This window comes from Hippopotamus amphibius, chromosome 6, assembly GCF_030028045.1.
Source record: "Hippopotamus amphibius kiboko isolate mHipAmp2 chromosome 6, mHipAmp2.hap2, whole genome shotgun sequence".
Lineage (NCBI taxonomy): Eukaryota > Metazoa > Chordata > Mammalia > Artiodactyla > Hippopotamidae > Hippopotamus > Hippopotamus amphibius.
In genome coordinates, this window is record NC_080191.1 from 68352174 (window position 1) to 68365426 (window position 13253).

Genomic DNA, 13253 nt, shown 5'->3' on the forward strand with positions numbered 1-13253 from the left:
CTGATCTTAAGTTTTATTTATCACTTGGATGAATGTTTTAAATTGTCATGTTTCCAGGGATACCCATTTCTTTTTATCACCTGACCTAAAGGCTGTGGTCTGTGTGAGATTACTATATAATCACATACTTAATGTGTATATGTAATCAATTTAAACGTACTGAATTCGAGAAGTTTGGCTCTAAATAGTAAAACGTTGAGTTCAGTCATCTCAGAAAATAAAGAAAGATTTATAAAATTAATTTCTAAATCCAAAGAAGCCTAGCTTTCATATATCTAATTTAGCCTTCAAAATAAACATTTATCAAATACTTGCAATAAATAATTCAATAATTTATTGAATACTAGGTGCTAATGCTGTCTTTCCTTGCTATCTATTGACCCCAGGCCAAGGAAGACGGCTGTGTCTTCCTTCCTAGCCTGACTCACCACCAGCCTTACCAGCAGTCTTGTTAGTATCCGCATGGATGCTCTTAGTTTTTTATCCTTTGCTCTAGTGATCTTGTCCTCCATCCTACCTTGGCTTCTCACTTTTATGGTCCTGCCCCAGACCGTCATTCTCAGTTCCTCCATCAACTCAGCTGGAAGCCTCCCCCCAGCTCTGGCCTCTACCTTGAAGCTCCCTAGCTCGCTGCCTCTGGTGCCTCCACTCCAACAATCCTTTGACCTTCTTGATCCTTAAAATCCATGAATCCCATGACCCCGTCACTGACTCTTACTCCCCTGATGCCCTTTCTTCCCTTTATATCCAGTTTAACTTGCATGCCACAATTTGCTTGGTAAAATCCAGTGTTAGTTAAATCCGTCTCTGTCTAAATCCTAAATTCTGGGCTCAGTATTGCTGGAGCAAAACATGTCATCTTGCCAACTGACCTCACCTTCCGTTCAAAACTAGTGATCTCCAGGGCCCACTCATACATTCTTTTCTCAACGCTACCTCCCCTGTCCTTACTCTTAGCTAATAATCTAGTTTCACATTTTGCTAAGAAGATAGATGCAGTGAACAGAGAACGTTGGCAGACCCTCTGTCCACTGCATCTAGCTGTGTACCAGCATCAGTGTCTGAACACCCTTTCACTCTGAGGGAATGTCAGGGTAACTGTCACCTCTCCACATTAGACCCCTTCCTCCTCTGTTACTTTCTCAAATACATGGTTCCAAATTGTTCTTCCTTCTCTCCATTTCATTAATTTTCTCAATCATCAATTCCCCCCCCATTGGTCAATTGATCATTGATCATATCAGCCTGCAAATATCCCAGTATTTCTTCCATTAAAAAAATCCCTCTGTTGATTCCATATTCCTCTCCAGTTAGTGTTTGCTTCTTTTCTTTCTTTTACAGCGAAATTTCTCCAAGTAACTGTCATTATTCGTTGTCTCCAATTTGTCTTCTCCCATCCCTCTTGAATTAGGCCTTTGTCTTCTCCCTCCCTCCCACTTGGGAGACACTGTTATGTCTGGGTCACCAGTTAGAAAATCCTCAGCCCTCATCTCACTTTTAATTGGCAGCAGATGGCACAAGGTGGCCGCTGTCTCCTCTTAGAATTACTTCTTTCGTTTGACTTCTAGGACAGCACGTTCTGTTAGTTTTCCTCTAAACTCTGGCTTTTTTCCCTTTTCAACTTTGCTGATTATTTTTCATGTCTTTTTAACTTTGGGTCTTTCCTCACTATATGTACCTATTTAAATGTACTTGGGAATCTCATCTAGTCCTATTTTTTAAAAAATATTTTATTTTGCTTTACTTTGGTTGCGCTGCATGGCATGTGGAACTTCCCCAACCAGGACTCCAATCCGTTCCTCCTGTGTTGGAAGCTCAGAGTCTTAACCACTGGACCACCAGGGAAGTCCAGTCCCATGTTTTTTAATCTTCATGCTGAAGACTTCCAACTCATATATCCGATAGCCTAATGAAAGGCTTTACCTTAATGTCTGAAGGCGTCTCAAACGTAACATCTCCATAGCTGGGCTCCTAGTCTCTCATCCCAACATGCGGCTTCCTAGTTTTCCCTTCCATGGGCAGTAGTAACTCTCCTCAGGCTACTTGAGCCAAAAACCTCTGAATCACCCTCAGCATTTCTCTGACTCATACTCCACATCCATTTCCTCAGTAAATCCTTCTGACACTGTCTTTAGACTATATCTGGAGGCTCACACCTTTTCTGCTATTCCATGTCATCATCTCTTACTGGGATGATTGCGACATCCTGTCATCAGTCTTGCTGTGTCCACATTTGCCTATTTACAGGCTGTTCACCAAATACCAGCCAGAGGGATCCTGCTACAATTCAATTTGAAGGATGGCATGACTTTGCTCCATAGCTTTCTGCCTCACTCACCTACTTACTGACTCACTCATTCTCACAGTCAAAGTCAGAGTGTTTACAGTGACCCCCATGGCCTTGTCTGATCTGTGCCACCTCCCAGCCCATCCTCTTAACTCTTCAACTTCATCTCTTACCACTATTTCTCTTCCTGTGCACCAGGCACTCTGGACTTGGTACCTTTCCTCTGATGTGCTGAATAGGTTCATACCCCAGGACCTTTGCACTTACGGGTCCTTCTGTCCAGAATATTTATGCCCTGCTATGTACTCATGGTACATTTCCTCACTTCCTTCAACTCCTCCTTTAAATGTCACCTCTCCGTGGCACCTCCCCGATCTTCCTGTTTAAAACCACAGGAGTCCCACATCCTCTCCCCTGATCACTTACTCCCTGCTTTACTGTTCTCTACAGCTATTGTCATCATCTAATATGCTATGTATTTCACTCGTTTATTTTGTTTTTATTGTCTCTTTCCCCTGACCAGAATGTAAGTTCCATGAGTGTAAGAATTTTTTTTGTTTTGTTTGCTGCTGCACCCTCTGCATCTAGAATAGTATCTAGACAATATTAGGTACTCTGTAAACATTTGAATACCTGTATGAATTATTTTAGTCTTTTCAGTATCATGATTGGTCTGTTACAGATACGAGACTGAGCCTTAGGGTGTTTAGTACTTTGTGGTGATAGCACTTAAACCCATATCTTTTTTTTTTGGTAAGGTTTACTATTTATTTATTTATTTATTTTGGCTGCATTGGGTCTTCATTGCTGCGCATGGACTTTCTCTAGTTGTGGTGAGCGGGAGCTACTTTTCATTGCGGTGTGTGGGCTTCTCATTGAGGTGGTTTCTCTTGTTGCAGAGCACAGGCTCTAGGCGTGTGGGCTTCAGTAGTTGCGGCACATGGGCTCAGTAGTTTCGGCATGCGGGCTCTAGAGCATGCGGGCCTCAGTAGTTGTGATGCATGGGCTTAGTTGTTCTGCAGCATTTAGGATCTTCCTAGACCAGGGATCGAACCCGTGTCTCCTGCATTGGCTGGTGGATTCTTAACCACTGTGCCACCAGGGAAGTCCCCTCAGATCTTTCTTAACTCATAGTGTAATTTCTGTATGTATTAATCTACCCATTGGGATACTATGTGTATGAACTTTAAGTTAATTGCATTCTAAAGTAGAGGAAGCTATCAGTATTGTGCATTTTGTTTGTACTCTTATCCTCAATCATGACCTGTTTGGGAGAAAATAGAAACAGATTTTTAACAATTTTATGTTTGTTTTTCTTTTTCTTTTATTTTTTTTAGAAATAGATTTTTAATGTTTAGTTTATTTTGAAGAGAGTTATTAAACAGTTTCCTCAAACTGTTTTGGAGTAAAAGTTCTGAGAAACTCAGCTTTTACCTTCTAGCAGCAAAAAGAGCTACATTACTGAAATGAAAACTATCCGAATCTGGGCACCGGAAGCAGCAAAGAATAACTAGGAACCCTGCTCATATGGTTATGGTGCTTCCAGTATCCAGGGATGCGGATTCCACAGGTGGCAGCTGGAATCTGTGTTCATTTTCTACTAATGAATTGTTCTTGGTCCAATGGAAGTGTAAATCTTCAGCAGTTATCAAGCTCCTTGCAGTCAGATAGGGAACTGATGAGGGATGGAGGTCACAGTTTCAGAAGATAGTCCCAGATCATGATGAGCATGAATCATGCTGTAAGTTTCTGCAGCTGCTTTGAGAGTACAAACTAGTCAGCATGTCCAGCACTCACCCCATTTGAGGCTCACAGTCAAACGAGTGATTGAGCTGAGTTCTACGCACCAAGAAGAACTGATATTCATGGATCATGGAAATGAAACATGAATCCTGATTGGTCCCCAGATTTTTCATCCCCTGGCCAGACTGTGGCCACTGTTGTGTCCATCCAGCTCGCTGAAATGAGAATTTTTCATGAAATACCAATACTGGCTGAGAGGTGGTAAAATTTCAGGTGAGAACTGAGTTGTATGCTAATAACGTATCCTGCAGATTAATGGAAAACATAAGCTGTTTATCAAGCTGCTTTAATTTGAAGAGTGTCCAACTCTACATCCTGTCTCTTCTTCAGTGGGTAGCGCTGACGTCTCTGCTTGGCTTGTGGGTCCCAGCTGTTGTCTCATCTGTGGCAGGCACAGAGTCAGCCGAGGCTTTGAGCAGAGTGTATGCACAGATTTTGGGGTGCCCTCGTGGAGTGCCCTGTTTTGAGGCACTTAGTGTCTCAGGTTCCAGCCACTGGCAGCCCCAGACTCCATTCTGTGATGCCTCAGGTCAATAGGACTGAGTCTGTGTGTCTGAGTTCTAGTTGTTTGCACATCACATAGCCTGGGGCGTCCCCCCAGGGTACAAGCCTGAATAATGTCGCACCTGTCCTGCATGCGCTTCCTCTCTTTCAGTGGTCAAGTCCCCTTCAGTTCAGGCCTGCTTTTTGGTTCTCCAGTGCCTTTAAGGTTAGTTGTTTGTTATATTCTGTCCAGATTTGTAATCATTTGATGTGGGAAGGCTAGTATGACAAAAGCTACTCTGCCATTACCGAAATTGAAATGGTTGTGATGTCGTTTTTTTGTTACGATTCATTTCAAAATACTTTCTAATTTCCATATTTCCATTATAATTTCTTCTCTGAGACATGGGTTATTTATACTCTGCATGATTTTAATCGTTTGGAATTTGTTGATTAGATATGTAGCCCAGTCTGTAGTCAGTTAGTGTCAGTGTTCTCTGTTTACTTGAAAAGAATTTGTATTCTTAGCTCTTGGGTACAGTATGTCAATTAGGTTATGTTTACTAATCATGTTCAAATCTTCAATAGTTTTACCTTTTTATTTTGGTGTGTTTTTTTGGTCAGTGAGACTGGTACATGAAAATCTCCCACTATATTGGGAATTTTATCTCTTTATCCTTTTAAGTCTGCTAATTTTTTCTGTTTATTTGGAGCTTGTGTTGTTAGATGACTATAAATTTGAAATTATGTCCTCCTTATGAATTGAACCCTTTAACATTTTTCCCTCTCTATCTCTGGTAATGCCTTTTCCCTTAAGTCTACTTTGTCTGCTATTAATGTAGTGACATCAACTTCTTTCGGTTAGGTTTTCCATTGTGTGTTTTCTCCTTCCTTTTCCTTACATTTATCTTTATCGTGTGAGTGGTTTTTTTTTTTTAAGTAGTTGGCTTTTGCTTTCTTTTATTCCAGTGTGACAGTCTTTCTTTTAATTAGAGCATTTAGGTTACTTACAGGTGATACAAATACTATGTTTGCATTGAAACCAACCATCATACTATTTCTTTTCTCTTTCATCCATGTATTTCTATGCTTTTTTCTTCTATCTCAGTTTTTAAGTCAGTGAATTTTCAGTTGTATTGTGCGTTACATTACTGTCATTTGTCATATTAAGATGACTTTGTTTTCTTTCGTAGGTAAAGATAGAGTTTTTAATACCCCATTGTGTGAACAAGGAATCGTTGGATTTGGAATTGGAATTGCAGTCACTGGTGCTACCGCCATTGCAGAAATTCAGTTTGCAGATTATATCTTTCCTGCTTTTGATCAGGTAAGAAGCTTGCATTTTACCATAATTGAGCATTTCTAATGGAAGTCCGTGACATACTGAAGAAATACCTCCACTCTCCCACCCCCGATCTTAGGAACCTTTTGTTACCTAGGAGCTATTTTGTTATGGGCAGATATTTAAAGATGAAAGAAAATGGCTTAAGAAAATGGATGGGAAACATAGTGACACGTCTCTTCTCTCTTTCCCCCTCAGATTGTTAACGAAGCTGCCAAGTACCGCTATCGCTCTGGGGATCTTTTTAATTGTGGAAGCCTTACCATCCGGTCCCCTTGGGGCTGTGTCGGCCATGGGGCTCTCTATCATTCTCAGAGCCCTGAAGCTTTCTTTGCCCACTGCCCAGGAATCAAGGTATTCTCACTTATGTACTTTATTTGCTCTCCATTTGACGTTTCCATTTTGGTTCATTCTATTAACTAATATGCTTATCTAGAGAAAAGCAGTCAGGAGTTTTGGAATTTATGTGAACTTAATTGTTTTTAAGAAAGAGAACTTTAATTTCTGTTAGATTGAGCAGCCAATGCCCATGTTTATAGAATATTCTCCTTGAAGCAGTGCTGGCTTGACCCTGATGTTAATTTCATAGACTTCAAATAGACCGAGAACATAGTCAGTTTATCTTCCATCTCTTTTAAAGCTCTCTCTTTCTTTTTTCTTTTGCAATAAAAATCATCTTTGTCTATCAAAATAACATATATTACCAAGACATGTGAAATGAAACTGACAAAGTAAGTTACATATTCCTATCGATCTTTGGCAAGTTTCATGGATTTGTTCAGTAAAAAGGCCTTATTTGCAAATGCCACTTGAGCAGAAAGCCCTCTTTCCTTCTAATGGGGCTTTCTCATTTAACAGTTGATTCTGGGGTAATTTTAATAAATCTACTTAGTCCATATTTACCTCAGAGTCACAAGATTAAAACTTTTGCTTTTAGTTTATTTCTTACTTTTAAATAGACTGGCAGAAGACATTTGTTACCCTCGGTGTGTTTTCCAGTCCAGGGTAACATAATACTTGTTCAAATAATTAATTTTGAGGCACTCTCTTTTATAGCTTTCCAGAATAATCTTAGGTCTTCCACAACAGCTTAGGTCTTTTGATTAAAAAAATATATATTTTGCTTATTTTGTGTCTTAATTTTTTACATTATCTTCTTTTCTATTTTCTGAAGAGCTTTCCAGAGAATCTTTATAGAAACTTACAGATATGTCTACCCAGGGCTTTATGTCTGGTTTTTGATAAGAGTCATTTGTGAATGTGAGTCTATGTTTTATTGTTTTTTCTACCAGATCAAAGTTGTAAAATTTTGTGGTTAAGTGGGGGTTGCATAATTTTTCAATGTGAGCTAGAAGTGGTAGGTTGGGACAGAAACCATGTTTGAGGCAACAGTTATTTTTGTGCTTGAGCTGAAGACTGATTCACTGTAATGTTTATGATGTTACCCAGTATTTTTAAGAGCAGTTTTTTTCTCTCAGCCTCCTTACCTCTCCCCGCCCCACACACTTTCTCTTTTATTTTATCCCCAAAGAGAATATACATATAGTACAAAAGGCTAAAAATAAACACATGAAGAAGGCAGACGAAGAAAAACTAAAATAGGAACATAAGATAAAGACATTGTGTGTTACGATGAGTAATGCATTCAACAGTCTCTTTTCAGAAAATAGTGAGATTTGTGCTATTTTATTTTTTAAATAAAAAAATCCTTCAATAAAATGGTACAAAATGATTTTCAAAGGCAAATATATTTTGCTTCAAGGAATCTTGTTTGAGTCTTTGTGATAAATTCAGGTTTATTTTAATGATAACTCTTCCTATGTAACACATCTTTATACAATTATTTAACAGTCATCAAACTGGACAAGAGTTTGTGATTTGAGGCAAAATGGTGTAGAAATTAAGAGCTTGATCAGTCAGAACAGGCGAGAGTCCTTGCTCTAGCAATTGATGTAACCTTGGGGAGGTTACTTGTTTCTCTTTAAGCCTTAGTCTCTATCACGAAATTGGGGAAAGTAATCATTGCTACCTCATGGGGTTGCTATGAACAGTAGACCGATTAATCCACATAGTGGGTTAATCAACAGTTAACACTTGTTCTACCTGCTGTTATCACCATCATCTCATTATCAATCTCATTCTCAAGAAGGTCCTGAGGCCTTTCCCCAACTGGAAATGTGCACTGTCCACACTTTTCTTTTAGCTTTTCAGTAAGTGCACATTATATTACCTGAATCATAAAGTTCAGTGGATTATTTTTTGCACTTAGGAAATGAAGGTCACATTTTTCATGGGAAAGGAGACTTTGGCATCTTAAAATTGGAGAAGAGAGTTGCATGCCTTTCAAAACTAGCAGTAGGATATTAGTAGAAAAGATTTCTTTGTAAGTAAATACAGGAAGATATTGATGACTTGACTTTTTTGTTTTGTTGAGTGCTCTTTGTGGTTTCCTTTTATTTTTCATGTATGTGCAAGTTTAGCTCCTAGAGAATAGCAGTATCTTGATTACCAGAATATGGTGGGTATCTGATAAATATTTGTGGAACAAATGGGATTGTTTTGGAGAATATGTAAATTTTACTATTAATGGTAATTAGCCTAAAAATACAAGATTTCTATATTTACTTAGTAACAATTGGTTATTTAAATATTGACCCTTATAAGTGAGTTTACTGGGATACGTTTTCACTGAAATTTTTAAAAAAATGTGTTTTTGCAGGTGGTTATACCCAGAAGCCCTTTCCAGGCCAAGGGACTTCTTTTGTCATGCATAGAGGATAAAAATCCTTGTATATTTTTTGAACCTAAAATACTTTACAGGGCAGCAGGTAAAGGTTTCCTTTATTTTATATTTATGAACATCGTTATACATTTTGTTTTGTATAGCTCAAAATTATAATTCTTCTTTCATAAGCTTGATTTATACTTCCCTTTTAGAAAAAAAAGTTCTGATTTCTTCTATATTTAGTTTGTCCTCAGCTGTGTATTTTAAGTTAACTTTAGAGAAAATCCATCTAGCTATTTAAGTTTTAATTGTGAAAGCAGAGAAGCAGTGTGAAGCAGTAGCAGGAATGCAGGGATTACGTTTGGCTACATAGTAGATGCTAAGTAGATGTGGGTTGAATGAAAAGGTGAATGAGCTCATTGTACTAAATAACATCAAATGCCCTTTTAGCTAAAGTGTCCTTGTAGGTCTTCATCTAAATTAAGATTCCTTTGATAGTGAAGGGGGCATTGTTAGTTTTGCGACATCAGGTCTACACTGGGATGAGTGTCTAAGGCAAACTGAAGTGTTCGATCACCCTCTTTCTAGCTCAGAATCATAACTCTGTAAACACTCCTCTATGATTTGCTTCTCTATCAGCCATAATGGACATTTAAACATCAAACTGTTTATTCTGCCTGAAGTGTATTTTATTTCGAATTCAGGAAACATTGCTTTGGCAAATCATTCTTTTTCTTGAATAGTTAAGCTGAAGAACATATTTTGTTTTATTGTGATGTGAATTATGTACATTTAAATACATATGCAGAGATAGTAAGTGTTCAGGCAGATAGATTTGACAGTACTATACATCCATGTAACCACTATGTAAAATGAGACTGGAAAATGCTCATGGCTCCAGGAAATTCCTTCCTGCCTCTTCCCTGCCAGTCCCTTCTCCCTACTCCAGACTTAGCCACTTTCTCGTTGCTTTCAGCACAGATTAGTTGCATGTGATTTTGGGCTTTGTGTAAACAAATCATATAGTGCTGTATATGTTGTTTTGTGTTTGCTTTCTTTTCCTCAGCCTAATGGTTCTGAGATTCATGTTGCTTGTATCAGTGGTTTATTCCTTTTTCATAGCCGAGTAGCCTTTCTATTGTGTGAATAAACCACAGTTTATTCCTCCCCCTGTTGATGGACAAACGATCATCATGGTTTTCCTTTTTTGCCTATTTTGTTCAAGACTGCTAGGGACACTCTTGCACAGGTGTTTTTGTGAAAAAAAAATTATATGTATACTTTTACCAGTTTTTTTCTTGGTAATAAACATCCAGGAATAGAATTGGTGTGTCACAGAGCAGATTGAATGTTATAAGAATCTACTGAAGAGTTTTTTAAAGTGGTTGTGCCATTTTGCATTTCCTTTGGAAATTTATCAGAGTTTCAGTTGTTCTACAATTGAATCTATACTTTTTAGGAACTCTATTGATATCTTTATCCCATTATGGGATAAAAAGTAACTAACAAAACAATTTACAATCTTGAGGTGAAAAAGAAAACACCGGTGTTATATATTGAGTAGCTATTTGATTTCTAATTACTACGAATACTGTATGAGTATTATATTTGTAAGGCCAACCAATTCAAGCTAATCAATTAATACAGGTTTTTTTTTTTTCAGTATTTAATAAATGGAGGCTTAGTAAGAAACATTTGGAAAAGTAATATTCACTTTGCTATGGATTTTGAAATCAGGATTGGTGAGGGAAATGTTTAATGTTATAGGATTCCACCTAAGAGAATGAGGTTAGAAGTTTGTTGTAGGTTTGGCCCTGGGAGTGATTATGAAAGACCCTGATGAGGATCGGGGCTCAAAAGTTTTTCAGTGGTTTCCCTGTGATTGATTATGTGCCATTTCAGGGACTCTAATTTTTTTTTGTTGGTGGTGGTTTTTTTTTTTTTGGCCACTCCCTGTGACTTGTGGGATCTCAGTTCCTCGAGCAGGGATTGAACCTGGGCCCCAGGCAGTGAAAGTACCGAGACCTAACCACTGGATCTCCAGGGAGTTCCCTTAGGAACTCTAATTGAATCTTTTCTTGACCCTTGATGTCTTGGTAAAGACTAAAAATGCAGTAGTTCTTTCACAGTTAGAGAACTTCTCTGCAGAAGAATGTAGGCTTGGAAAAGAGTTAGCCACTGAAATTTTTGTATGAGTGTTCTCTAGGTCGTTATCAAGGTTGATCCCTGGACCAGCAGCAGAAACACTGTGGGAGCCTGTGAGAAATGCAGGCTGTCAGGCCTCGGTTCAAGTCCTATTGAATCAGAACCCCTGGGGACAGTCCAACTCACTCTGTCTTCACAGCCTTCCAGGTGCGTCTGACTCATACTAACTTTTGAGAACTAATGCATAACGTCAATTATAAAGCAATCCGGACTTCCCTGGTGATTCAGTGGTTAAGACTCTGGCAGGCATGTGTTCGATCCCTGATTGGGGAACTAAGATCCTGCATGCCGCATGGTGTGGCCAAAAAAAAAAAAAAAAAAAAAGGAGAAAAGAAAAAAGCCAAAGAGAGCAATAACTACCTCCATTTATCTTTTATAATTCTTGGTTCTTATGTGGAATTCAGGATGCTGTTAACCCATAGTTTTCTTAGACTTGGCCTCTGGTTCAAATCCATATCTTACAGCTTACCATATTTTGGTTTCTGCTCTTTTGTGGGGATGGGGACAGGGTCTCTGAATGTTCTCACACTGATTCTTCAATTGCTGCCTATATGCAGCCCACTTTTCTCTAGCTCTATCTGTTCATCTCTCAGATCTGCTTTACAATGGTGGAGGAAATTCCAAAATTAAAGTTGTGAGGAATGATATAAAAAGGAATGGCATATTTTGATTTAATAGTCTGGATTACTGTGTTTTGTGGAAGACATCTCCATATTGACAGAGTCCAGTAGAGAAAAGAAGGTGCTTTAGATCCATTTAAAAGATCAGAGTAGCCTAAGTGGTGATAATAGGACGACTTCTAGTATCCATAAACACTAACTTAAGAGTCTGACTTTTTCCTACATTCATTCTTCTTGATTTTCCAGCATACATTTGGGAATAGTTAAAACAGAGGGGACTAAAGATGTGAACCTTTACATTTAAATTTTTTTTTAAAAGTTCATGTTGGGAAATTTCATAGAGTAATAAATATAGATGTATATTATTAGATTACAAACACTATGCTGATAATTCCTTGTAAAAATGGTAGATGATTAGGAGTTGTGTTTATTACATAATAGCTCATTTAGGTTAATTATCCAGTAATCTTAACAAAATAGGACACGGTTAAGTATAGGGAAGAACACAAAAGCCAACTTTCAAGTAGTCTAAGGCGATGTTTGTAAAAGCTATGCATTTAAGTCCTCATTTTATTTATGAAATGGAATCTTAAATACATAGATATATTCATGAATCATCTGATTTCAAAAAATTTGGCTAACAATAAAACCCATAATAAGATCTTACGTACGATGGAAATTTATCTTTCTCTCACATAAACATCCCAGTTGGCAGTGTGGTGACGCCTCTGTCAAATCATCAAGGTTTCTGGTTTTCAGTCTGGTTCCTCTTGTGCCTTCAACATAGTTCCAGGTGGGTGCTCCACTCCCAACATCACATATACATTCCAGCCACCAGGAAGGGGAAAGGGAGGAGGAAGGGGAAAGGGAGTCTTCTCTTCAAGGAATGACTTGGAAGTTGCACATATTACGTCTACTCACATCCCATTGGTCAGAACTTAATCACAGGGCCATACCTCCCCACAGGGGAGGCTGAAAAAGTAGTTGGGTGCTAGGCTAAAGACTAAAAATTTTATTGTTATGCAGTGATGGAAGAGAGATATTGACAACTACCAATCTCTGCACAGTTGCTTGTGTGGTTTCCAAAAGAAGGTACCCATTTTCAGGAGGGGATAGAACTCTTAGGAATAAGATGCTTTGGCTCATAGTCTACTTCTAGGAATCTATTTCAGAGATATATTGATGAAAGTCTGAGAAAATGTTACTGTTCATTGCAGCACCATTTATGAGAATAAGTACTGGAAATAACCCATTTGTCCAATGCTAGGGGATTAGGAGTTGGGTGAGTAAATTAAACTACATCCATTTGATGGACTACACTGCAGCTCTTTAGAGAAGTGAGGCAGATCTCTGTATACTGCTGTATCGGTCAGGATTTGATCAGAAGCAAAACACTAGAAGATATTAGATATATAATATATACAGTTGTATTGATAGAAGCTAAACAGTCTGTGAAAGGTTGTTGCTTCTGTGCTTGGTGCTGAATACTGAAGTCTACAGGGCAGACTGTTGGGAAGGGAAGATGGACATGAACCAGGGTGGAGCCAGAACAAACTAGAATCCGCTCAGATGGACTAGAGCCCAGCAGTCTGGAACTTGCGTCCATCTCTCACCATCTCCAAACCTTAGTGTGAGGAAGATTGCTCTATAGGAGACTCTTCAAACAGCTAGAAGGCTGTTTGAACAGCCTAAGAAATGGTGAGTGCTTGATTAGCAGATAAGGATGGGTTAGAAATTTCTTAGATTGTATGGAATATTTGTGTCTAAATGAGTTTACGAAGGGGAAAG

At 38.4% G+C, this 13253-nt stretch overlaps 1 protein-coding gene across 4 annotated transcripts in view; it reads left to right on the forward strand.

Annotated features, from left to right (window-relative positions):
• The window catches only part of BCKDHB (branched chain keto acid dehydrogenase E1 subunit beta), a 220359-nt gene that overhangs the window by 38885 nt on the left and 168221 nt on the right, over positions 1–13253 (forward strand). For all 4 annotated transcript variants that reach the window (XM_057738019.1, XM_057738021.1, XM_057738018.1 and 1 more), the window contains exons 4-6: positions 5767–5900; positions 6114–6269; positions 8635–8743. In XM_057738019.1, the coding sequence (XP_057594002.1) occupies positions 5767–5900; positions 6114–6269; positions 8635–8743 (399 nt within the window). The remainder of the gene's footprint in view (positions 1–5766; positions 5901–6113; positions 6270–8634; positions 8744–13253) is intronic.